At 39.8% G+C, this 27,627-nt stretch overlaps 1 protein-coding gene across 3 annotated transcripts in view; it reads right to left on the bottom strand.

The window, feature by feature from the left end:
* PAK7 (p21 protein (Cdc42/Rac)-activated kinase 7) overlaps positions 1 to 27,627 on the bottom strand; it is a 319,541-nt gene that overhangs the window by 82,579 nt on the left and 209,335 nt on the right. For all 3 annotated transcript variants that reach the window (XM_011948856.1, XM_011948858.1, XM_011948857.1), the window contains one exon: positions 24,149 to 24,363. In XM_011948856.1, coding sequence (XP_011804246.1) covers positions 24,149 to 24,352 — 204 coding nt within the window. In that variant the 5' untranslated portion in view covers positions 24,353 to 24,363. The remainder of the gene's footprint in view (positions 1 to 24,148; positions 24,364 to 27,627) is intronic.

Raw genomic sequence — 27,627 nt, forward strand, 5'->3', positions numbered from 1 at the left:
TTTCTTTCTTTCTTTCTTTCTTTCTTTCTTTCTTTCTTTCTTTCTTTCTTTCTTTCTTTCTTTCTTTTTTATCTCATTGTCACCCAGGCTGGTATGCAGTGATCAGATTATGGCTCACGGAAGCCTTGACCTCCCTGGCTCAAGTGATCCTCCCACCTCAGCCTCCTGAGTAGCTGGGACTACAGGTGTATATCACCACACTTTGATAATTTTTGTATTTTTAGTAGAAACAGGGTTTCTCCTTGCTGCCCAGCCTAGTCTGGAACTCCTGAGCTAAATAATCTGCCTGCCTCAGCCTTCCAAAGTGCTAGGATTACAGGTGTGAGCCACCATGCCTGGCCAGATCCTATTGTTTACTGTTGTTTTACTTTAGGTAAACCAGAGAAAATAGAAACAAAGAAAGTCTGGAAGAAAAAAACCATGGCTGTTTTTGATCTTAGGAAACTTAGTTATTATCTAGGGCATGGCAAGATAAAACTGAAAAACAATTCTATTCCTCCCACACTTCTCTCTGAAGGAGACACACTTGGCAATCCTGGCCACACTTCTCTTACTCCTTTTCATTGCCCAATACTCTCATTTCTCAGACACCAAATCCCTAACAAACTTCTCAACTCCCAGTTCTTCCTGGCTTTTTCTCCTGCCCTGTCTGCTGTGTTCAGGTCCCTTTTACGGGTGCCATTGGACCAATATTTGAACATTCCTAAAGATGAGGAGCTCACCTTTCCAAGGCAGCCCCTTGCATTGCTGGAGAACACATTTCCAAGCCTTGCCCTATTGAGGTGAAGTACTGGAGTCTCTCTGTGCTGCCTCCACTTACCTCTTCCTATTTTTCCTTCCAGGGGATTCCTAGAGGTTACTAAATTCCCCTCTTATGGGACAGTCATTCAGTGTTTGAAGAAAGCGATTGTTTACTTCCCTCCCTTGATTCTTTGACAGAAGATCACCAGGGCTCTCAACCAATCATCAGTGCTCTCAGCCAATCATCGGATCACCTGAATTCTAGATTCTCCATCATCTCAGCCACCTTTCTTCACATGCAACTTGTTTAACATTGTCCAAGGATGACATGGAACGAAATGGACACCTTTATTGTACAGATAACATGGCAGGAAGTTCTGTTGTAACAAGGGGGGTACAGGAAGTGAGGGCAGAAATATGAATCAGCAACACTGCCCTTCCACCACAGCCTTTATTTGCCCATTCATAACACTCTGCAATTAGAACTAGATCACATGGATAATTATTTCCCCTTTGGAGTAAACATTCCTGGAAGGAAGGACTCATCCCCGATTTATTCAATGCTGTGTCCTCAGCACTGGGCTTGGTATGCAGCTGGCATTTGTTGAAACAAAGATCCTGAAAGGGAAGAATGAACATTTGAATTCAGATCTCTTCAGAAGGGTTGCAGAAAGCAGGAGGAGGATTCTGGGACCATGATGACCTACACAATTCTCCCTCTCCTCCATGTTCAACTCCAGGGTGTCCACTTCTTTTGACCAAATGGCGTCTGGGGCTGATGGGCAGTTGGATCAACAAGGCTTGGGTGCTGAGGACATTTCAACAGAGAGAGCTTGTGGGCTTGCTTCCACCTGGATGGGGAAGAGGTGCACACGAGTGGACAGCAGGCTCAGGTCCTGGGAAGAACATGGCTCACAGTGATTTGGGGACCCAAGACCGTGAACTATGGCAGCATGGATTTCCCAGCTCTCGAGAGGTGGTGCTTAGAAGCTATACAGAGTCGCTGCCCTGGAGGCTGGGAGAGTCTGAGAGATGGTGGAGGAAAAGAGGGACTTTCTCCATGCATCTCAATGGGGAATTGACAGTCTGCCTGTATCATGCCATCAGTCCCCAGGTGTAGTTTCCACTTTGTCTTCCTCTAATCACGGGACTACTACCACACAGAGAAAGAAAGTAGCCAGAAAAACATGTATATTAATATATTACAACCAAAGATATCCAGCACCCAGAGAGAGAGAGAAAGAGAGAGAGAGAGAGAGAACAACGGCTCAGAACAGATTAAACCCATGCCCAACAAAACAGATTTACTGGAAGAGACAGATGGTAACTTGAATGTAAAAAGCAACAAGAGCATCTCTGTCGATTCAAGCATGACACAAAAGAGAGTGTCTGGAAGTAGGCAATTCAAAGCATGGATTGAAGGAGAAGATGGTCACTGCTGAGACATGAGGTTGAGACTGACAAGTAGAAGAGATGTCTCAAAACCTATGCAAAAATACAAAGAGAAGAAAGTCATAGGGGAAAAAGAGACTTAACATGCAAAATAAGGGAGTGTCAGAAGAATAAAAAGGAACAGATGGCGGGCATAATTTAACAAATAATGGATGATAATTTCCCTGAGCTAAGGACCTGAATAGGCAGTTTAAAAAAATGTCATTAAGTTCAGGGCAGGACTGATTAAAAAAAAAAAAAAAAGACACACCTAGGCATATCCTGAAAAATTTTTCACTCAGAATAAAAACAGTCTCTTACATATTTCCAGGAAAGAGAGAATATTAATTGGCTGATTTGAAAAAAAATAAAAAATACTTACATAGGCATATCCTAGAAAATTCCTTAATTCTAAGAATGAAAAAAACTGTTACATACTTCCAAGAAAGAACGACAATACTAATGGGCTTATTATCTAAAAACCTGAAGTTTAAGTAAGTACAGTCCTGTGGTTGACTTAGGTCTGAGTGTGGTGGCTGACGGGCAATGGTAGGCCACCCATCCTGAGAATGGCCCACAGTTATCCAGAAAGGGCTCACAGCCTCATACGCAGGGCCTGGGGTGTTATGCCCTTCTTTGAGGGTGGTCTCAGCCAATGACTTATTGAAAAATGGTAATAAAAGTCAGAATTGCTATCTCCAGGTGAGACAACGCCATGGTGCCATTGATACTCCAGAGCTCCCATGGTCTCAGGCTCAGGTTAGACTGGAACTGAAATGACAGCGCTGTCCATAATATTCTTCGGCACTGTCCTGCCTACTTTACTCTGTCACAGGTGCCTCCCGAGACATCTCCCTCAGTAAGTCCCTTGCAGAAGAACCCCGGTCTGAGGTTCTTCTTCTAGGAAGCCCCACCCGAGAGGAAAGGACTGAGAATCCTATACTCAACCACAATATATTGACTTATCAGCAAAACCAAAAGAAATATATATATGATTATATGTTAGACTTAAGAAAGCAAATCATGATCATATATTACAATTATCTCTAACCATTTTAGAGGTAATGCCAGTCAAGACTATATCCAAATAACAGATGATCTAGATCTTTCCTTTCAATATGGTACCCACTAGACACATGTGACTATTTAAATTAAAATTGAATCAAATCAAAAATTCAATTCTGAGTCATCTTCATCTTATTTCCAGAGCTCCATATCTCCATGTGTCTGGTGGCTACCCTAGCGGACATTTACATTATCACAGAAAGTTCTATGGAATAGTGCTAATCTAGACATTGACCTCAAGATGAAGTAAATATGAGGAGGAGGGGAAATCCTGTTTTAATTCAGGGGTGTCCAACCCCTGGGTCATGGACTCGTACCCGGAGTGTCTGCTGACTGTTGGGAAGCAGGGCGCACAGCAGGAGGTGAGTGGTGGGCGGGTGGGCATTACTAGCTGAGCTCTGCCTCTTGTCAGATCCACAGCAACATTAGATTCTCATAGGGTTGCAAACCCTATCGTGAACCAATCATGCGATGGATCTAGGTTGTGCGCTCCTTATGAGACTCTAATGCCTGATTATCTGAGGTGGAACACTTCCATCCTGAAACCATCCCCACCCCTGTCTGTGGAAAAACTGCCTTCCACAAAACCGGTCCCTGGTGCCAAAAAGGTTGGGGACTGCTGTGTTAAGCAATACACCTGGTGTGCACTCAGTCTGTATCTCTCTCCGTTTCTCTCTCTCTTTATTGAATTAATTCTGAGTGGATAAGTAAGACTGTCTAGGAATGATGCATTATAAAACTGCTAAATAAGGCCTCTTAAAACATAATGTACAGAAAATTCTAATAATAGTTTAGTGCTGTATGTATAAAATGAGTTCATCAACATCTAGGAGGGACGGAAATAAAAGTATTTCAAAGTCTGTTTGTCACAAGGAGTGGAGAAAGGGAAGAAGAGGAATGGATGACATTTTTCTAATTGTCTCATCTTATTGGAATCAGAAATAGGGAGGACATTTGCATTTTGTGGGGAGAGATAAGTTAATATTATTGGGGGAGTTAGTTGGGAGTTTGTTTAAAAATATAGTAAAAAAGGAAAGTATCTGATCACAAGAGCACAGAAAGTGGAGAATCCATTAGTGGAATGGAAAAGTGGAAACTCCAAGTTAATAAAGGAGAAGAACAGAGTGAAAAGCAACATGATCAAATCAGCAAGAAATAAGGAAGAGGAAAAAATAAAAATGTACATTAAATAAAGCATTAAGTAATACGGAAGAAATGAAATCAAGTGGATGAGTTATGATACTAAATACAAATGTACCAAATTATTCCAATAATCGTCAGATTGAATAAAGACAAAACAACATAAAACTAAACAACAATATGCTGTTTACAAGAAAATACTTACAGATACCCAAATAAAAGTACAGTATGAGACTAAGATAGGTAGAAACAAAAAGAAATCAGGTTTGAAAGTATAAGACAAGGGGGCATTTAAAGTTAAATGATTAAAGAAACTCTTACTAATGCAAGAATTCTTGCAAAACAACAGGAAAGTTGACAAAGGATTTGAATAGGTAATTCACCAAATGAATGGTCCAACAGTTAACAAGATGTGAAGAGATGCTCAAACACAATAGTGAAAAGAGAAAGGAAATAAAAATCACAATGAAATCCTCCTTAGACCTGCAAATATTCAGTGTATAATACCAGGGCATGATGAAGATGTAAGATACGCAACCTTGTGCTTTACTGGTGGGGAATACACTGGTACCATCATTCTGGAGAGCCATCTGTCAGTACTTACTAAATTCAATGGTACAAATGCTTTATGATCCAGCAATTTCACTTTAGAGTCATAGTATGTCTTGTAGTCAAGACAATTTTAATCCAATGGTGAATATGAATTCCAATATTAGACAATAAAATACTGTAAGAAAAACATAGGGAAAATCACAATTCTAGAGAGAGACTTAAACATACTTCTCTCAAAATTTGGCAGAAACTGTTTTTGCTATAAAAATAAGTAAGGCATAGGAGAACTGTATCAGAAAATGCAACTTTTGTCCAGTCCTATAGAAATTTTAGCCTCTCCTGGTTATCAATATCTCAGTCACTGACATACTCAATTTCACACCCCAGCAAGCACTGACATCATGCCTAGCCCATGCTGGGTATTCAAAAATGCTGAACAAATTGAACGTTGAATACCTAACAAAGGTATTGATATGGTGAGTACCTTAGAAAACAGTAGAATTTGAACACTTGGAAGGTGCTTCTAGGAAGATTTTTATGCCATGTCCAGGATGGGATAGAAATATTATAGAGATAAAGGCAACAGAATTTCTTCCAACTTATCTGTTTTCTTGAAATTAAGGTTCATGTTTTCTCCCTACCTCTCTCTCTTATAATGTGCTAATGTTCCCATTATATCCTTGACAACTCACAGCCATCTCAAACACAACTTTATGCTTTGTGGCAAGGCCCTGGCTCTGGAGTCTCCTGAGCTGGGTGGAGCATGCCTCAGCTCTGCCATTTGACAGTTGTGTGACTATTGATGAGTTCTTTGGGTTCTCTGAGCCTCAGATCACCCAGTCTGTAAAATAAGGATAATACCTACCTCACAGGAGCTTAAATGGGGTAATATGTATTCAAGTATGTCACTAACTATGAGCCCCAGTCCTGTATCCTAAAGTGAGTTCACATCTCACAGAAACAAACAAACAAACAATGAATCTGTTATAAGCAATTAAGTAAGGATTCTTCACTTTGGTTTGTGAGCAACAGAACTTTATAACTGGGCATAAAATAGATGTGGGCCATTTACATCTACAAGTAGCCTTTCATGAAGGTTAAAAATGTATTACTACCACTACCACCACTGCCACTACCACATCCACCAACCATCTCCACTGACATCACTGTCTCCACAGCTTCCACCACCACTTCCACAACCTTCAGCCACCTCCATCACCTCCAAACCACTTCTTCCTCCACCATCAATGACCTCCACCACCTTCATAAGCTCTAGCTTCAACACCATCTCCTTATATTTGATGAGAACTCCTTTATCTTGATGTTCTCACTCTCTCCCCCGATGCCCTCTCATTTGACTTGATTCGTGCTAGCTTAAAGCTAATGGAATAATAATCCATTGAGGATGTACCCTTAATTGAAGAGCTAATTTCAAATATGAGCCACTTTCTACAATGCTGTGCCAAGAAGCTATGCACCGCCCTGGGTAGTCCCCTGACATCTTCCCTCGCTGCACCATACCCACGGATGGTGTAGGACACAGTGTTGTGCCCAGGTTTTTGGTATGAAGTTATCAAAAGTAAGACGTTTTTGACTTTCACAATGATTTTTATTTGTCTTCATATATTTTTCTTTTCTTTTTCCTAGGGACAGGATCTTTCTATGTTTCTCAGACTGGAGTACGGTGGCTATTCACAGGCACCATGCTAGCTCACTGCAGCCTTGAACTCCTGAGCTCAAATGATCCTCCTGCCTCAGACTCCCCAGTAGCTGGAAGTACAGGTGCATGCCACTGTGCCTGGCTCTGTCTTCATTTCTTCCCTGTGTTCTCATAGGTTTAATTTCTCTCTGGTTGCTGACAATTTATAGGCTTGTCAATTCCTTGGCTTTATTTTTATTCATTAACTTGAAAATCTGAAGCACAGCTGATGGGTTAAAAAGTAGTTTCCTGTTTTAGGCTCATTGTTCCCCAAATCAAATCAGTGACAAAACCATGAAGATCATAGAATTTAGAAGGTGGATAATCATAGCATTCAAGACTGCAGGTGCCACCAGCTAATTGGGCTAACTGGGCTCTGAAACTGCAAGGTAAGAATATAAATAGGCCAAATAACTACGGGTAGTAATTGTGGATTCAAAGACTCTACCTTTACATAAAAGAATGGAGTTTCTTACCCATTTGAAGACAATGAAATTATCAATAAAAAATAAACTAACAATCAACATAAATTTCCAACAATAAGAGGGTTTTAAAATTATGACGCATCTGTAGAATTCTAATGTGGCCACTAAAAATAATATTGCAAACCCCAAACAAACAAAAACAGAAAGAGAAAACAAAATAAAAATAATAAAAATAATCTTGCAGTCAGTGCAATGAGACTCAGTTCGTAGTTCCCAAACTATATGCCAAGGTAACCCAGGGAACTGCAGCAAACTCACAATGGTGTGGCAGACTATTTTAAAATTTTGAAGGAAACAACATTTAACTTGTCAGATACCTTCTAAATTACTAGTGCATCTTTCAACATTAGATTACACTACATGTATTTTGATGACATCAAATGTAAAGTGGTGCATCTGGCAGTTGCCATGACCTAAAACAAACAGAAAGTCCTGTGTGAAAATCAATGTGGAACAGGAAATGAGGGTGAGGGTATGGTATCCAGCCCGGTTCCAAGGTTGGAGAAGTGAGGCAGTGTCCAGCAGGCCTGTACATTTCACCCGTGTTTCAGAATGAAATATAATTATTTTACAAATTGCAATTTACAGGTATTTGTTGTTATGACATACTCACAGTTTGGACTGAATTACCTAATAAATAGAATGGCTTTTATTTTTATCTATTTATTTTTCTAGGAGGTGCTGTGACAAGTTACTGAGAACCAAGAAACTTTGGTAACCCCTGAAATTTGGTGAAAAAATGAAATCAAAACTGTGTAAATATAGTCAACAATCTCATTCTTCCGTGTATGTGTACGCACATGTGTCTGTGTTAAAATGGTGCAAGAAATACATCAAAACTCAAAATTCAAAAAAAAGACAGGTCTTTATTTTTTCTCCGTAGTTTTCTAATTTTGCTAAGCTGCCTATGATGAATACTTAGTGCTCTCAAGTGGTGAAAACATAAAAATGAAAGGTTTTTAGAAATAACTCTCAAAGGAAGCACATTTTCTTCTATAGATAAAAATATCTGCTAAACATACCACAGGGTTTCATTTCTAGAGAAGGTTTATCACATTCAGCTGTTTCTCCAGCTTTCTGCTCTAACCTAAGTGAGATCTGGCTTTAGGACACGGAGATTTGAAGAAAGCTATTTCCTCATGCACCTCTCCTTAGTGTTGTTTAAAAAGTGCTCCTTTTCCCCACACCTACAGACTTCAGAAAGTGAACTTGGCTTGTGGTTTCCAGCCAATGAGGTTTCCAGCCTCACAGCTCACATGCAAAGATGCTGCTGACCCATGAGGCGGGAGGTGAGGGCTGCTGATGTCAGATGCTGCTGCAAGCAGTCATTGCTCTGCCTCCTGCTTCTTGGTGGGAGCAATGGCCTGCAGCACTGCAGCGGCCTGCGGGTTTCAGGGGAAAGATACCACTGGAAGCCTGCCCTTAGAAACTTCACACTTGAATGCACCCACGAGTGAAAGAGATCTGGGGTATTTTTCCATTCAATGTTTTTTCTTTTCCTTTTCTTTTTTTTTAAATGGAATCTTGCTCTTTCACTCAGGCTGGAGTGCAGTGGCATGATCTCTGCTTACTGAAACCTCCGCCTCCCAGGTTCAAGTGATTCTCCTGCCTCAGTCTCCCAAGTAGCTGGGATTGCGGGTGCCCTCCACCACCCCTGGGTAATTTTTGTGAATTTAGTAGAGACAGGGTTTCACCATGTTGGCCAGGCTGGTCTCGAACTCCTGACCTCAAGTGATCCTCCTGCCTCATGCCTCCCAAAGTGCTGGGATTACAGGCATGAGCCATTGCTCCTGGCCTTTCCATTCAAATTTATAAGAACTCTAAGAACTCACACTTGTATGGTTTAGAGAGTCACATATAAATTATTCCAAATAGTATTCCTAAAATGATGAAGACATACATGTATATTTTTTGTTTTATTAATTAAGAGAGAAAAACTCAAAATATTGTTCTCTTCTTAAAAAAGTGAATTTTCATTATACTTTGTACATGTGACCATTTGGTTTGATTCATTTTTTATTCTTGACTGCTAATGTTTTAATGTATTAAGCTATTCAATCCTTACTCCAGCCCTGTGAGGTAGTACTGTTATATCCACTTTTTTTTTTTTTTTTTTTTCTGTTGAGACGGAGTCTCGCTCTGTCACCCAGGCTGGAGTGCAGTGGCTGGATTTCAGCTCACTGCAAACTCCGCCTCCCGGGTTTACGCCATTCTCCTGCCTCAGCCTCCCAAGTAGCTGGGACTACAGGCACCTGCCACCTCGCCCGGCTAGATTTTGTATTTTTTTAGTAGAGACGGGGTTTCACCGTGTTAGCCAGGATGGTCTCGATCTCCTGACCTCGTGATTCGCCCGTCTCGGCCTCCCAAAGTGCTGGGATTACAGGCTTGAGCCACCGCGCCCGGCCAATATATCCACTTTTAACAGATGAGGAAACAGAAGCTCACAGAGGTTAAGTAACTTGCACTAGGTCATATAGCCGGAATGTGAAGAATCAAGATTTTTTATTTATCTTGGACGGTTTGGCTCCAGAGGGCTCTTAAGCAATACATTGTCATTGCCTCTTGGTAAAGTTACTATTTGTTTACATAGGAATATTCATTCATTAGGTATGAATATAAGATTATACTCTTCCATAAAATCCAAAGTTTTATCTTCTCAAAATTTTCTAGGAAGTGTAGTCATTTTGTTCTCAAAGCTTTCATAACAAAATATTTATACTTCTGTTATAACATTATGTTTTCATTTGTCTTTACAATTCTTTCTCCCTCACTAGACTGTGCACGCTATGGAGATGAAGACCAAACACTGTTGTTTTTTCTCTCAGAACATAGTAGGTGCACAATAAACATCTGTTAAGGAAATGAAAGTTGATATTATACTGATAGCAGTTGCCACCGGTGTCGTGCCTTTATCCCCTCAGTCCACCCCAGAGGCCACCTGCAGACATTTCCTATCCTTGCTGAAGGTTCCCCGAGTCTCTCTACCACAAGGTGTCCTCTGGCTGTTGGGGAATGCACGACCAAGTGTGGAGTTGTCAGGGAATTAACTCCTGGGAGCAACCCACAACCAAGAAAGCTTGGAGTTGGTGGGTAGATGTCCCAGCTTCCTTGCTCCTTGCTGGGCTATTTGTGAGGTGTGCTCCACATGGTCTCAGAGCATCCCTGGCACAACTGAGCCTGCTTGCCTATGGGGTTGCCTGTTCATCAACAAACCGGGCTTCTTCTCCTTTCTGGCCTCAATACCCCATTCCCTCAGAGCTGCAAGGAAATGAATTTTGCAAAGTGAATTCTTGCCCTGTCAAGCCTCTGAATGGGAAGGCAGTGGGGAATGCAGCCAAGCTGACACCTGAATTTCAGCATCCTGAGGCCTGAGGAGTCAGTGAAGCTGTGCCAGACTCCTAAACCATAGAAACTGCAAGGATATTAACAAATGTGTGTTGTTTTCAGCTGTTACATTTATGGTACTTTGTTACATAGCAATAGAAAACTAATACAGCTTCTGATACCTGGAAGTGGGGAACTACTATAGCAAATACCTAAAAATGTGAGTATTAGTTTGCTTGGGCTGCTATAACAAAATAACACAGACTGGGGTGGCTGCCTTCTTACCTATATCCTCACATAGCCTTTCCTCTGGGTGGGCACCTCTGGTGTCTCTTCTTCCTCCTCTTTTTTTTCTTTGTTAATTTTTAAAAAATACACACAGGGTCTTGCTATGTTGTTCAGGCTGGTCTTGAACTGCTGGACTCAAGTGATCCTCTTGCCTTGGCCTCTCAAAGCGCTGGGATTACAGGTGTGAGCCATCATGACTGAGCTCTTCCTTTTTTAATAAAGGCACCAGCCCTATTGGATTAGGGTCCTACCCTTGTGACCTCACATAGCCTTAATTACTTCTCTAAAGTCCATATCTTTAAACAAAGTCACATTGGGGGTTAACACCTCAACATAAATGTTTGGAAGGGACACAATTCAATCCATAACAATGTGGAAGGGGTTTCGTAACCAGGTGGGTGAAGGCTGGGGGAATTTTGAGGAATATGGTAGAAAAAGCCTAAATGACATGAACAGACTCAGAGCAGAAATCTGGACTTTGAGGATGCTGATGGTGAAGGCTCAAAAGTGAGGAACACTCATTGGAAACTGAAGGAAGGAGGAAGGAGAATCTTTTGTAATGTAAAGTTTGGTGAAATAGTCTCCTGAGGTTATCTGGAAAGCAGAATTGAAAGTGATAAACTTGACTGTATAAAGATTTCCAAGAAGTGCTGAAGGAACCCCCTGGTTTCTTCTTTCTGCTTATAGTAAAATGTGTGAGGAAAGAGGAAAATTGGGAGGACAATTTTTCTTAAAAAACCGAATCAGAATCTGACAATGTAAAAAATTCCAATGATCTCTAGATGGCACAGATGCTAAAATGAAGAGATTCATTCTCAGGAGAGCATGCACTAGGGAAAAGTCTGAGTGTGACTGTACAGCTCTTTGTTAGAAACTTAGAAAGATCAGAAGACAAAAGTATGCAGCTACATGAAAGGCTCATTTAAGAAATTAAGGGTTTGCCCAATAGATCTTCTCAATCGAGCCAGAAAACCTCAAAGAAGCATACGGGCATTGTCCCTCAGTCATCTCAGAAGGAGGCCAAGGAACAGGAAGGTTTATCTTTAAAATATCTGTGGATATGGCTTCACCTAGTGGAATGAACTGCAGTGAATCCACACAAACTCTACGAAGTTCTTAAGAAATTGTTTCATCAGGAATACTGACCACTTGGCCTGAAAGGGACAAAAAGAGTATGAAATAAAGGAGGCTTTCAGACCCTTCCAATTCTACTAGCAGTGGAAAGCATGCTGATAAAACTACTCAGGATGCAAACATGTGCTGCCTTTCATGAAAAAGAAGGGCAGAACTAAGAACCCTGAGGATGGAGCCTAAGCCACCGAGGGCCATTCCCAAGCCTTGAAATGTAATCAGGGAACTCCTAACATTTGCCTGGCTGGATTTCAGAAGAGCCACAGACCGGTAATTCCTTTTTACCTTCCACCCGCTTGCCCTCACCCTGTCCCCATTTTGAATCAGAATTTTTACACCTGTTATCTTGCACTGTCCCACCATTATATGTTGGAAAGGCTGGGGGCGTATAATTTGTCTCTTCAGCTTCATAGGTCCATGGATGGAGAGGAATTGTGCCCCAGCAGCTACATTTAACAGATTACTCCCAAGCACTCCATCAATACCTAATCACAATTTAGATGATGAGAGTTTGGACTTTGGGATGATGCTGCAATGGGATGAGACTTTGGGATCTTGGGCTGGGATGAATGTATTTTGCATGTGGGAATGACATTGGGAACCAGGGTAGATAGACCCTAGGGTGACCCCTCAATGTTTCCCACCTCCTGGAGATCATGCCTTTGATTATCCCCTCTCCATGAGTATAGGCAGGATCTGTGGCTTGCTTCTAACCAATAGAGTACAACAAAGGTAACAGGTTGTCCCTTCTGTGTTATGTTACATGGCAAAGGTGATGGGATGTCACCCCATGGTTACCTTACATTATATGGCAACGCTGATGGGATATCACTTCTGTGAGTACATTATGATATTTATATATATATATCCCAAGCAGACTAGCTCTTGCTTTCCTGCTAGCTTTGAAGAAGCAAGCTGTCACGCATTCTGCAGCTGCAAAGAAAAGAATTCTGCCCACAGAATTCTGACTAAATAAGCTTGGAAGTGGATTCATCCCCATTTGAGCCTCCAGATGGGAATGAAGCCCAGCTGGCCCCCTAATTGCAGCCTTGTGAAACCTTGAGCAAGAAGATCCTGTTAAGCCATGCCTAGACTCTGAACTCAGAGAAACTGTGATAATAAATATGCGTTCTTTGAAGCCATTAACTTAGTAGTAATTGTCATGCAGTAATAGAAAGCTGATAGGAAGATTCTCAACAGGTGATGGATTCAGTGATTCTAGCAAACACTTAGGTAACTTCTTGGGCAGGCTTTAATCTTAAAGGTAACAGTAGTAGCATCCAATCAATTAGATAGTGATGTGCTGCTTGGAAATGATTTTAAAGTGATAGATTTATCATCAGTATAAAGTTGGCAGCACTTAAAATTACATAATAAAACATTAAAAAGGATAGGATTTGATAGTTCCACTAAAGCAGCCTCTAGCTGCCATCTTACTGTCCCAATTTCTATAAGATGCTAAATGAGAGATAAAATTAAATCTTTCAAGTTCCAAGCATGAGTGGGAGTCACAGAGAGCCACATGCCTTTTCTCTTTTGATTTAGAAGGATTATTTTCAGTTAGGTCACTACTGCTGGGAGAGAAGAGCTGGGGAAAAGAAGATGTCCCCGAGAATATCATTTCACATTACATAGAATTTCCCATCTATCAAAGCACAACTGTCCTTATTTGATGAGTTCAGCTGTCAGGAGTTCAGAGAGGGCCACTCTATGGGAAACCAACACAGTTCTGGAGACACGCTTGTGATCTGGGGGGTGTGCTGTTTGACCTATAATATGATGAGCTCAGGGAGCATCGAGGTCATAGTGGAGCAGCAGTGAGCGGCACACATTTGAAAGTTCACTCATTTGCTTCTCATTGTATGATTTCATTGACATTTCCTATTTAAATATTCTGCCTAATTCACTTGAGAAGACTGCATGGATTACATGCATAATGAAAGACTCCGTAAAGCGCTCTGAGTACTCTACAACTGAAAAATAAAATCATATGGCAGTAATGATAGGGAATCATAGTCAGGTAGGTGTTTATAATGATGTCCTTTCCAGATTTTCAAGGGAGAGCTCATGGGCTAAATCTGGAATTTCTACATGGTCAAATCAAAAGCATTCCTTACCCACAGAAATTATGTCTGACATTAATGTGCTCTGCGGTCTTAGGAAAAACCACTGTGCCTACCTGAGTCTCAGTTACACAATCTGCGAGGTGAAAAGGTAAGAAGGAAGCAATTTTGTTTTCTGACTTAGCATCATTTATGCATATAACAGTTTTTCATGCCCAAACATACTTATTATCAGGAGGCACAGTGGTGTGGTGATTACAAGCACTGGTCTTGGAGTCAGATAGGTATAAAGTTTGAGTCCTGGGCCTTTCCAGTTACAGAAGTGGGATCTTCAACAAATCCTTTGACTTTTCTAAGACTTGCTTTCCTTACCCAAAAGATGGAGTTACTACTCTCTAATTGAAAAGGCTGGCATGGGGCTAAGTAAGATAGTGTATCAGTCAGTTGTCCTATAAGGCTGCACAACAAACCACCCACACTCAGGTTCATACAATGAGGTTGGGCTGGGTGGCTCTGCTTCAGGTTTCAGAGATGCAGGCAGTCTGTCATCTAAGGCATATTCTTATGATGTTGGCATAAGCACTGAGGGAAATCTGAGCTGTCCATTAGAAGTCTGTTCACATCACCTTATTGGCCATGAAAGTCACATGCAAATTCAAGGGGTGGGGAAGAACTCAGCCCTTTATGAGGCTGTGGTGAGAAGAATGAAAAATTGAGTTTATTTATTTAGTTTTTGAGACAGGGTGTCACTCCATTACTCAGGCTGGATTGCAGTGGTGTGATCTCTGCTCACTGCAGCCTCCGCCTCCCAGGTTCAAGTGGTTCTCATGCCTCAGCCTCCAGAGTAGCTGGGATTACAGGTGCATGCCACCATGTCCCATTAATTTTTGTATTTTTAGTAGAAACAGGGTTTCCCCATGTTGGCCAGGCTGGTCTTGAACTCATGGCCTCAAGTGATCCACCTGCCTCGGCCTCTCAAAGTGCTGGGATTACAGGCATGAGCCACCATGCCCAGCCAAAAAATCGAGTTTAATAATTTAGTCTACAGAGATGGTGTATGTGAAGCACCTATGGAACATAGCGTCTGGTACATGGGGCCATGATAATTAGTGATATCTCTTATGATTTTTTTTTTGCCAACATTCTCCAGGCCTATCAATCTTTCTTGTGCTACTTGAGGCAAACTGGAAAATGTCCCCTGCTCAAAAAAACCACCATCCCACTTACCTGTCTGATATTGCAATATAAGTTTCTCTTTTTGGAATTATGATTGTCTTTTTCCTATGCTCCTCATTTTGAAAGCAAATACTTTGAGGGAGGGAATACACAAAGTAATCATTAACACTTTAGGGAAGAAGAGCACAGGAGTTATAAATAATGGGTATGTACCAACCAAATGCAGCTGGGTTTATGGTATTAGAACTGGTTCTTGACTTGGAAAGCCAAGGCCAGAGGATTGCTTGAGGCCAGGAGTTCAAGACCAGCCTGGGCAACATAGCCAGACCCAGTGTTCATAAGAAAATAAATAAAAAACTAGCCAGGGATGGTGGAGTGCATGTGTGGTTCTAGCTACTCACTCAGGAGGCTAAGGTGGGAGGATTGCTTGAGCCCAGGAGTACAAGGGTGGCAGTGAGCTATGATCGTGCCACTGCACTTCAGCCTTGGTGACAGAGTGAGACCCGGTTTCTAAATAAATAAATAAATAACTGGGTTCAACCTAGAAATTGGGTGAATTTGAACAAATCAATCATACTCAGTCAAGACTTATCTGTACAACTGGGTTAAAACTATTTGTTATTATAAGTGCCACAAAAGAATAAATCTTAAACATTTTGTACTCTGTAAAACACTATCCGATGTTTGGTAACCATACTCTTGATTTTGGTCAGGCCTGTTGCCTAAGAGATTTCAACAAAAACTAGAGATTACTATAGATTTGACACCTGCATTGCCTTCACACCAGCTTCCGCTCTGGGAGTAGAGTTGGGGTAAAATACTCAAGTGGAGGTACTTACAGGACCCCTCAGTGTGTGGGTTCTTCTCTATCGCTTCCTCCCAGGAGTTACAGTAGGGGAACACAGCCACTGCAGCAATGCTGGGAACAGCATTTTGAACCATGAGAAGAGGGCTTCAGGAATAGATCTAACCACCAATTGGTAGTAAATAACTTTTCAATATAACCTATAACTGGCAATTGCTTTAAAATGGTATGTTCAATTTGTGTTTACCTTGGTCCTGAGGGTGGCAGGAGATTAAATCTTTCAAGTTCCAAGCATGAGTGGGAGTCACAGAGAGCCACATGCCTTTTTTCTTTTGATTTAGAAGGATTATTTTCTAATAATCCTTGGCAACAGATTACAGTTACTCCTTGATGGGGAGTAACTGAGAGCATTCATTCATGGGGTCTCAGTGACTCAGTTTTAGTTGGGAGCCTAGGAGCTGTCTTCCAAATGCCAGGATCATGGGCCACGAATGTCCAGTTATTCTCTGCTGGTTCCAGGGAGCTGCAGGTGTGACAGCTGTGACATCACCCATTTGTGATTACAGAGCTGTCACACTGGGTACCAGGATGGCCCTGCCAAGAGGCCTGGAGGTGTGTGGTTAACATTGGCCCTCCTCCAAATGGCGGAAGAGGTGGCTACCTGCAGGGATAAATTCCCTGGGGTGATACTGTCTTCTCTGAAAATGTCAGCTTTTGTTTTTTAGAGTAACAACTAGACCATGTGAGCTCAAGTTTGTTCAAAGTTTAAGGAAACCTTAAAGTGACTTACGTAAAACACTGCAAAACGCTGATGGAAACAAAGATGGTTCTTATTAGTGGCTGATGTAGTTTGTTACTTTTAAAGGGGTGTGAGAGAGAGACATTTATGGGGAAAGATGGTGCGTTGACATGGTACACATCAAATAGTAACCTCATTAATACAATGAAAAACTGCTTTGCCAAAGTTTCCAGATTGGATGGGATCATAAAAATGAAGAAATACGATAAATCTGGCTTTGGTTTTGGATTTCTTCTTTTATTTGGAAACAAGGTACCTTGCCCACATCTCCCGAATTTAGGCAAATGAGAAAATGGGGGCCGGTGTGATGTTTCTACTGCACAGTCTTTGCGGTGGTGGAAGGGCTGAAAAGGCATACTGACACTGGAACGAGGGATTCCAGGAAGTAATAGGCACCGAGAGAAATGTGAGTGTCCAAGTCCATTGTCCTCACTGGTTTTGCAAGTATAAAGATAATATAAACAACTTTAACAAAGGATCAGCAATCTCTCTTCCTGTTGAGGGCTCTGGTTCTGAAGAACTCAATGCAGTTCTTCTGAAGTAGCATTTTTGACGAGAGGTTTTAAAACATAGGTAATCTGCCTAATGGGTTTCATTTTATAATTACATTTTGCTTAGCAGTGAAATTAACTATCTTTATACCATATACACTCTTTCCTCTTTAAGAAGGTTTGTATTTTTATTAAATGTCTTCTGATAATCATTAAGTTGGAAGGACTTCCAGCATCCCAGCTGTTCACAACCATTTGACTAATATACTTCTAACACCTGCAGGATTACATATCAGATCAATATATTTGGTACACTATACATTGGGTCTGACCTTTAAATAAATCAATTCATTTCATAATAGGACCATTTCTTCATCTGAGATCTGTGTCCTTCATGCACAGAGGCTTCACAAAACAGCAAACTCATGACTGTGGCTTCCAAAAGTGCCCCCGTGCCATCCAATCCCTACTTGTCCATCTGGCCGTATCCCCCACTCCTTTCCCCATCGTGCTTTGCTCTACCCAACAGATGATCTGTTTTTCCTTTAAACTCCTCAAGCTTGTTCCTGCCACAGGGTCTTGGGACTAGCTCTTCCTCCTTTCTTTGAATATATCTCTTTCCAAGGTCTTCTCCTGGCTCCCTTGTTACCTCTTAGAAGTGTCCTGATGTTCACCCAGATGAGAACTTAGAAATGAAAAGCGGTGACCCAGCTCAGTGAACATGAAGGCATTGGACTTCATGTTGCAAAAAAGATGATTCTAGGCTCACCATTATATTTAAGCAGAAACAGGTCTAAAAGAAGGGAGAGTAAAAAAACAAAACAAAAACAAAAACAAAAAAACAAAAACCAAGCAAACAAAAAACACCGATTTATGAGGATAGGAAAGTAATGGGGAATGTAATCTATGAACTTTAAGAAGAGACCTGTTAAGGGAGCCAGAAAAGTCATGAGGGGGCAGCCCCAGCTCTCAGAATGGCTGGGAGCTTCACTCAGCTAGGAGCATGGCAAACATCTGGAAACAGTTTAAACTGCTTGGCAGCAACTCTCAGAAAGTAAAGGAGACACTAAAAGAAATAACTCCTTCTGGCTTAACTCTGAGTAACAAGGAAGAGCACATCAGTTATGTGTAATTGAGGAGGAACCTTGGGGAAAACTGTTACCTTAGGTCAAAGGAAAATAATGCTAGAAAATGTCAGATAGTTGCCCTGTATTTTGGGAAAGCAGATTTTAAAAACTATTCAAGGAAAGAGAGAATCCCATGGAAATAAAACTATGAAAAATGATATAGCTCTAAACACAATGCAAAATTGAGAATCACAAAAATAGAGAAAGGTAGAGAATTTCAGAGTAATTAAAATAGACTCCATCTTGGATGAGCTTTCAACATAAACTACGATGGGAGAGAAAATAAAACAGTGGTCTTCAAGAACGGGATGGCCAGACCTAAAGATTTACCTCTCTTGATTTTACCTGCTTTTGTGAATAGAGAGGTTTTTAAAGCAGCAGTCAGAAGCAGTCGATAAAAAAAGGAAGGGATGGAACCTCAGCTTTGAAAGATTATAAAATACCGAAGACTACAAAGACAAAGAAAACTAAGTCAGAGTCAGTTTTGCATTGGTCTTCTCTGTGACTCTTCAATCTTTAAAAGATAAAAAGAAGATTGTTAGGAAGGCTTTGAAGGCTAAAATTAGAAAAGGAATGGTAAATAAGGATCTAACAATTTAAAAAACTTCAAAACAGCTGGTTCAGATAAATTATATAGTATACACAAAAAGGGATGGAATATTGTATTCAATAAACTTTGAAAAGGTTGTAGAGATTAGAAGATTGCTGGCCAACTAAAAAAGACAAAAGTCTCTATTTTCATTTAAAAAAACAAAAAAGTCAGTAGTGTGGGCAAGGTAAGTTGCAGAAGTCACAGATAATCACATTTAATATAAGTTCCAAGTGGTTCTCAACCTTTTTGTCTCAAAAACCTCTTAAAATTATTGAGGACCTAAAAGAGACCTTAGTTTATGTTATATCTATTAATATTCACTGCATTAGATATTAAAACTGCTAAATGTATTTATTTATTTGAGACAGGGTCTTGCTCTGTTATGCAGGCTGGAGTGCAGTGGTTCAATCACAACTCACTGTAGCTTTGACCTCCTAGGCTTAAGTGATCCTTCCACCTCAGTCTCCAGAGTAGCTGGGATGACAGGTGCACACCAGCTTGCCTGGCTAATTTTTTTTTTTTTTTTTTTTTAGTGGAGACGAGGTCTTGCTATGTTGCCTGGGCTGGTCTGAAACTCCTGAACTTAAGCAATCTTGCTTTGGCCTCCCAGAGTGCTGGATTACAGGCATGAGCCACTGTGCCCAGTCAAGAAAATTTAAAACATAAGAATATAAAGCACATTAAGCATCCATCAATCAATGACATTATCACTTGTAATATAGCTTCTCCCTTGTATACACAGGAAACGAGAGTAAAAAAAGCAAACTTTAATTTTGTAGACTCTCTAAAAGAGTCTGAGGAACCCCCATAGGTTTACACCACACTTGAGAACCACTGCAAGAAAACTTTTCACCATAGGCCCAAGAAGACACAAATACAGATGTCCATGACAATATTATTAATATTTATAATAGCAAATACTTGACAATATCCCTTAGTAGAGAAATGGATAGATTGAAATAAAGCTAGAGTAATTTTTAAATAAACTCATTTTCTACACATCAATGTGAATTTATCTCAAAATAATATTAAGTAAAAAAGTAAGTTAGAGATTATATACATTATGACATCACTTAATAAAATTCAGATATGCCAAATAAAGCTATTTAATATTATTTATATAATTCTACTTGAAAATTAAAAAGAAATATGAAGCAAATGTTAAGATATGCTTTTTTCATTTTAGGTAGAAGCTACAAAAGCTTTTAAATATTATCTTCTTTTTTTTTTTTTTTTAGCATTTCAAATGATTTCTAGGCTGTAACAAAGGGAAAGGATGATCATTATGTTGTGGCTTTAGTCCACCTAGAACAGCAGTTCTTAAAGTATGTGTATCCATCAGCAGCACCAGCAGCATCTGAGAGCTGGTTAGAAACGCAAGTTATCAGGCTCACTCCAGACGTACTGAATCAAAATCCCCAGGGTGGGGCTTGGGAATGTGAGCTATAATACACCCCCAAGGAAATTCTTATGAAAGTCTAAGCTTGAGAACTACTGGGCAATCACAAACAAATATGACCATTCAATCTGCCCTTTACGTAATGCATCTAATTCAGCACAGATTTTGCTAATATTGCTTATGATGTTCTCATGGACAGAATCACATGACATATAAAAGGAGTTTCTCAATGATATTTGCCAAGTGTTTTAAAGGGAACCTCCCCCCCGGGTGTTCAGGTTATCTTGGCTAGCCTACATGGCCGACATGGCTAGCCCAAAAGTTTGGGCACACAAACTTTTGACACAAGTACAAGCTAATTGGTGGCTTCTGGTTAAATTTCTGACAGTTTGGAAATCTCAGCCAGTGCAAACTCACATTGATTATACCTTATGTGGATACATTCCTGTATACTACTTAAATCAAAGTTCTCAAAGTGTGATCCTCAGACCAGCAGCATCAGTACCACCTGGAAACTTAGTAGAAATGCAAATTCTTGGGCCCCATCCCAGTTCTACTGAATCAGAAACTCTGAGAATGGAGCCCAGCAATCTGTGTTTTATCAGACTCTTTGGGTGATTCTGATCTACTGTATGGTTGGAGAAACCCTGGCCTAAGTAAGTCTACACAGAGGATAGGTGTGTACGGGTAAGCATGACAATGGGTAAGCATGAGGTTCTAAACAGGAACAGCTGAAATCCTAACTAATCAAGGAAGAGTGTTGGTGGCTACGGCAGATTTCCACTCGGAACTAGCTTGCTGAAGCTTGCTGACAAGTACTGAAGAACTGGTATTTTCCACAACATCAGGGGTGACACACTTCCTCCATTGACTGTTTTTATGTCATGATCTCTTTTCTCATTTTCCTTTCTCAATTTAAAGAACACTTTGACCAAACCAACTAGAATGGTTGGTTCTATTTAACTTAAATAATTTTGCCAAAATGGCTTTAAACCTGCATGACTATATTCAGTCTTTTCTGTCCATTTATTCATTACTTCTTATTTCAAGGACTTTTTTGACTTCTGAGATATATTCTCTATACATTACAATATGTCATTCTTATGTGACTTGTAAGATTTTTCCAGAGAAGCCATTTCCGAAAAATTGGATCATGCAAACTATATGACATAGTTTGGCCCCTTAAACCTTTTAATTTTTACTTATTGTAAGAGTCTGGCAGTCACAGGATTCTGTTTGGTTACCAATATTGTCTACTGTCTGCTAATGGTGTTAACTGAACTCATATTGGGGAAATATTTATACTCATATTTGGAGAAAGATAAGGTTTGCTTTAAGGGAGTTTAGTGTTAGTATGAGGTACTGGATTTTTCGGGTGTCCTTCAGTTAAATGGATTTGATTAATCTTAATCTTTATGGGTGAGATCCAACTTGGCTGGATCTTGTTTTAGTCACTCCTTTTCTGTTTTTATTTTATTTTTTCCCTGAGGGGTACAATTGTGCCTGAAGTCTCATTTGCAGAAATCTAGGACCTGCTGTATACTTGAGATGTATCTTCCAGTCATCACCCAGTGAACATTTAAGTGTCTATAACTAATATTTTAGTCTTTTCATTTCATATGGACTGAATGCTCATGCATTTGGCACAAGGGCTGGAAAGCCCATGCTAGTGAGTAAGAGAAGCACAAGGTTTAGCAGCTTAGAAGTTGCTAAATCTTGCTCCAACTCTCAGTGGGAATGATTGTCAGAGAGGAAAGGATAACGAGCCAGCCCACCTAGGAGATGGAAGAAATGAAGTAGAAGGTTCTACTAAATCCCACATCCACTGAACATTATGGGTTATCACTAAGACGAGAGCCTCTTTCTTTGCTCCCAAACAGGACCTGCTAGGATCTGGACAAGTGAAAAATCATGGTGAAGTAAATGACACTTTGTCCTAACCAAATAATGCATACACTCTAACGAGACGGCACATGTCCTGGGTCTTCAGCTAGAATGTTTCTTTAAGACTCTGCTTCTGTTACAATTTTTTTGTATGTACAATTACCTTATGGCAGAATACAAAATAAATTAATAAAAATCATCAAAAAAAAAAAAAGACTCTGCTTCTGTCTAGAATGTTTCTTATCCAATGATAATGATAATGATACTCCAGGGTAAGAAAATAAGTCCTAGTTTCATGTGAGAATTTTTCCTTCACCATGGTGACAAATAGTAGAACACTTTTCAGGGCACACTGCTCATTCCATTGTCTGGGTTTTGTAAAAACTTGGGATATAAGAAAAATAATGAAACTAAACAAGCAGATTTTTTTCTAATCCCAACTTTTTGAAGATATAGTCCACCTTATTATGTGATCATTAGTTAAGTGTTAGCCTTCTCTTAGGGAGAAAATTATGTTCAATGGTAAGATATTGCCAAATACAAACTAGTAGAGTTGGTTAGTCAGTTTCTAATAAATATCAATTGATATCTGTTTAAAATGACAGCCTCCTTTTGTTCCCAAAGCTTTATCTTCTCAAATATCCATTTGTGTGTGTGTGTGTGTGGACTTAACATTTTAGTTGGTTTGAAAAGTTTTGAAATTCTACCAGAAAATCAAACTCACAAAATGCAGAATTATAAGACTCTGTATCGATCTTTGGGCAGAACAGACTCATATGTTCAATACCAGAATAGAATGACCAGCACTGTGCATGAACAATGGACTCACAGTTCTAATTTAGTCAGGTCAGGTGATATTTCATAAGCATTTCCCATAATGTATCAGCTCCACTCTTTCTTTGCATCCCTTTAAAAATGCATTCAGTTTTGTTCTGCATATTATTCAAATACAGTTTATGCAGTATTCATGTTAACGCAGAATAACATATTCAAATAGCACAGATATCTACTAATACAATGAGCAAGGAAAGAATCTGAACTCAAGTTTTGTATAGATTATGAAACTCTGGAATGGTCCACTGGATAATATCATTATAATTTTCAATGATGTTTAACTCCCATAGAGAACTTTTGGGCAATTGCCTGATAGTCTATAGAATTCTTATCATTCTGAAGTGCAGAAGAAAACTGCAATTCTTGGATTTTCTTTGTAGTAACTTTGCATAACTGAAATTTTTTTGGGTCTGCTTTCTACTTACATGTAATTACTTTTATGAAAATTTATTGCCAAAAATTTCCTAGCTACATATTTAAGATAAATTATATCTTATTCTAGGACTCAAACTACTTGCTTTTATTTGCAATAGCTCTCTCTTAGGCTATAAAGACAAATTTGAAAGCTATAAAGACAAATAAATATGTATGCATATGTTTGTGTGTATATATATACACATATTTATTTGATCATCTAAAACATATATATGTATATGCCTATATATGCATGTGTATATATATTTATAATTATTATTATTAAAATCTATTGGCAGTAAATTTTATATGAAAGAAAAGTTTAAATATTTTGAGAGCAAATGGAAAACAACAAAAGGTGGTCTAATGTTGGTCAGAGGCTATTGCCAATATTAACCAGAGTGGATGGATAATACGCTTCAGTATAAAAACACATTTAAAGCCGAAATAAAAATGTCCTATTTTGTGATCACATTTTATGTGTCTGATTTTAAAAAAATCATATCTAAAGCCAAAGTTCCTTTTCATGTGCTGCAATTTATAAGAAATGGTGAAAATTATAATCATGAAAGAATAATTGTGAATAATCTGTGAATGTTAAAAAGATACGTGGTTTAGGCATTTTATAGCTTGCTTATAAAGCTGATGCAGTGCACCAGATAAGAGCATGATTCTTAAGCCCACCCAAAGATGGAACCCTCGCCATACCTTCATAGGAGCCAGCTGGATGGGTGTGATGCATGAAGGATCCACCATAGGCTTTGGCCTGTTGGCCGTATCTGCTAACAGGCTGTGCCATTGCTGGGGAAGGCCGGTAAACTTCTGCTCTTGTGGATCAAACCCAGTGTGAACTCTGTGTTCAAAGTTGGATGGGCCAGATATTTCAATCTTTTTCTTTTTCTTCCCAAACATGATGCCAAAACCTGGGAAATATAAATAGAAAAGAGTCAGCTGTTTATATCTTGCCAGCAGAAGACCATGAGAAAGCTATTGTTAATTCATTCAGGGCAACATCTTTTCAGTTATTCCTCTAGATCCCAGCTGCAAAAGATAAAAGTTGAATTTTCAGGGTGTGTAAATTAAATAATTTTATTCGAATTTTTTTGTTCTTTCCTTAAACTTGCCCTGTGGATTATAGTTCCCTGCCGCAATGACTTTGATTTGGCCATGTGACCTGCTTTGACTGTGGATGGAAGAGACAGCAAGTTCAGGGCAGAAGTTTTTGGAGGCATTGTATGTTTCCACTTTTTCCTTGTGCTCCTGTCTCTTGCCACAAAGATTTCTCTCTCAGGTAGGTGACACTTCCTCAGCCTAGGTCTTGGAAGGAGTGATGCATGAGGGCAGACACAAGCCCAACTTCCAGTCTGAAGACAAGACCAGGCAAGCCCAACTGAGAAATTATTGAGCCACGGCTGACTCGCATATGAGAAATAAATGTATGTAATGAAGCCACTGAGATTTTGGCCTTGTTTGTTATATAGCATTAGTAAGCTGACCAGTACACAGGAAGAAACATGTCAAAGTTTGGTATGTACTTAAAATCCAAAACATTTGTGTGGAATAAAATATATACATACATGAAAAATGGGTTGATAATGATAGTCACCACATAAAGGATCAAACAAATAAATATTTACAAAGCACTTAGAAAAACATCTATCACAAAGTAATTACTTCAAGTATTAATTATACACCTCTGGACAAATATACAAGGAAGTTGACTGATATTTCCTGCAGAGAAGGGAACCAGGGGAAGAAGGCAGGGAGGAAGACTCACTTTTCACTGCATATTATATTTACAATTTTTTACAGTGTACTTTACCTGTTTGAAACAACATCGTTTACCCAGGTGAAACATAGCCAGTGACTAGAACACCTCTAGAAAATATGTAAAATAGGCAAAGTATGCTTTACGATGTTGAAAACACATAAGGTAACCCGGGTTTGCATCCCAGGTAGGTCATCTATTCACTGTGATCCCAGGTAATTGCATTTTCCTTTCAGCAGCTACTCATCTGTGAATAGAACAATCATCATTTTGGGAATCCTTACAACACTGCCATGGGCATTGTAAAAGATGATGTTTTGGCCTACATGCTGATTTGTTAAGGAAGATTATCTCAGTCCTTGGACTGGAATAGTGGGTCATATATTCCTACACTTCTTTTTGTTTTTGAGACAGAGTCTCGCTCTGTTGCCCAGGCTGGAGTGCAGTGGCACAATCTCAGCTCACTGCAAGCTCCCCCTTCCGGGTTCACGCCATTCTCCTGCCTCAGCCTCCGGAGTAGCTGGGACTACAGATGCCCGCCACCACGCCCGCCTAATTTTTTTTTTGTATTTTTAGTAGAGACGGGGTTTCACTGTGTTAGCCAGGATGGTCTCAATCTCTTGACCTCGTGATCTGCCCTCCTCGGCCTCCCAAAGTGCTAGAATTACAGGCGCGAGCCACAGCGCCCATATTCCTACACTTCTATGTATATATTCTTCACAGCATTTATCCACTTGTGAGTAATTAATTACATGTAATGGTGTGCTCAGTGTCTGTTTTAACTACTAGAATGTAGGATCCATGAGGGAAAGGATGCTTCCTGCTTTTTCATTACTGTTTGCCTGACCTATAGTAGGGCTCACAAAATATTTGTTGATGGACTAAAATCACCCTGAACAGCACATTTATTCAGTAAATAGCACAAGGGGTTGGAGCTCCGTGTTCTCTCACTCTCCCCATTGTTCCTTCTCTACCTCCCTTCATTCTCTGTTAAAACTTATTTCTTTTGAACACGTGTCGCTGCATAGTAAGCAGGGTCTTCCCATGCCTTCCAGTTTTCTCAAGTTCTTTTTCCATCCTCTACCTACATAAATATTCTCTCAGCAATGCTCAGATCATTCATAGCCTTCACTCCCTGGACTCCATCACAACCCATCACATTCATTCGGCTTGTTACTTCAGACTAATTTGGAAGGGCTGTAATGAAAATGGATGAAAGATTATAAGGACTTCAACTACCTTGATATATTATCTTTCCTGGAAAATATAATTATAATTTAAAACAATTCTATAAGTACTTTACTACAAGTAGGTCAACAAATACAAGTGAGCTGACCTTAAACACTCGGGCACACCCAAACCAAAGTGTAAAGAAGTAAAGGAATCCTGCTGTCACAGACTGCTGCAGAAATGGCCCACAATGTTTCATTCTTCCTGGTATCCATGCCTTCAAGGAGGCCTCTCCCACACTGACTCTGAACTTGGATATAAAATTTGATGTGACCAATGAGACAAGAGAAAATATGACACCAATACGCACTGTGCCTGCACACTGGTGCTTGCTCACCCTCTTGCTGTCCTTGGAAACGGCAGTCAGCATGAAAACAAAGCCAGCCTATCCTGCTGGAAGATGAGGGGCTATGTATACCACGTACCTGTCTCCCCAGCCAGCAACTAGTCGACCCTGAGAAGCAGAGCTGCCCAGTTGACCAGCAGCTATCCACATGAGAGAGCCTAGTCAAAACCAGCAGAATTACCCAGTTGAACTGGACTTAGAAGTACAGAATCAAGACACAAATAAATGTTTTTTTGCTTTAAACCATTATGCTTTGGAGTAGACTGCTATACAGAAAAAGCCAACATAATAAAAACCCTGATTATCATCCTCTACCTTGCATCTTCAGATGCTTGCCATTTTTAGGTTTCTATTTTAGCTGCTTCAAAGTTTCATGTAACAACATCCAATCTGGGTAACTATATTAGCTGCTACACAATTGAGTGCTAACTCAAAGGAGTTTTGATTGTGATATTACTATCTGGTTGAAGACCTGGAACGTTTACAGTGGCAGGAAATTACACATATAATTAGCTCTATACACCATCTCTCAGAATTATTTAGTGAGCATAAAATACATTTGAAAATATAATTTGGCCATTTGTTGGCTGAGTCTGCTTGACAGTTTAAGAAACTTTAGCTATGACCATTTTAAAAAAAAAGCAAGACAGAAATTATTTCAGAAAAATCATTTAAGAAGAGTTATTTGGCCTGTACTCGTACCTGAACAAGCACTGAAAATGCTAGGCCAAATATTTTTAGAGGCAGAATAGAAATGTCTTGTTATTCCCTTTCTCATTGTGAATTTCCCAGTGGTTGCTATGCCACTCAACGAGAGTATTCAAAAGAAAATATCAATGAACT

This window comes from Colobus angolensis, unplaced genomic scaffold, assembly GCF_000951035.1.
Source record: "Colobus angolensis palliatus isolate OR3802 unplaced genomic scaffold, Cang.pa_1.0 Scaffold285, whole genome shotgun sequence".
Taxonomy (NCBI): domain Eukaryota; kingdom Metazoa; phylum Chordata; class Mammalia; order Primates; family Cercopithecidae; genus Colobus; species Colobus angolensis.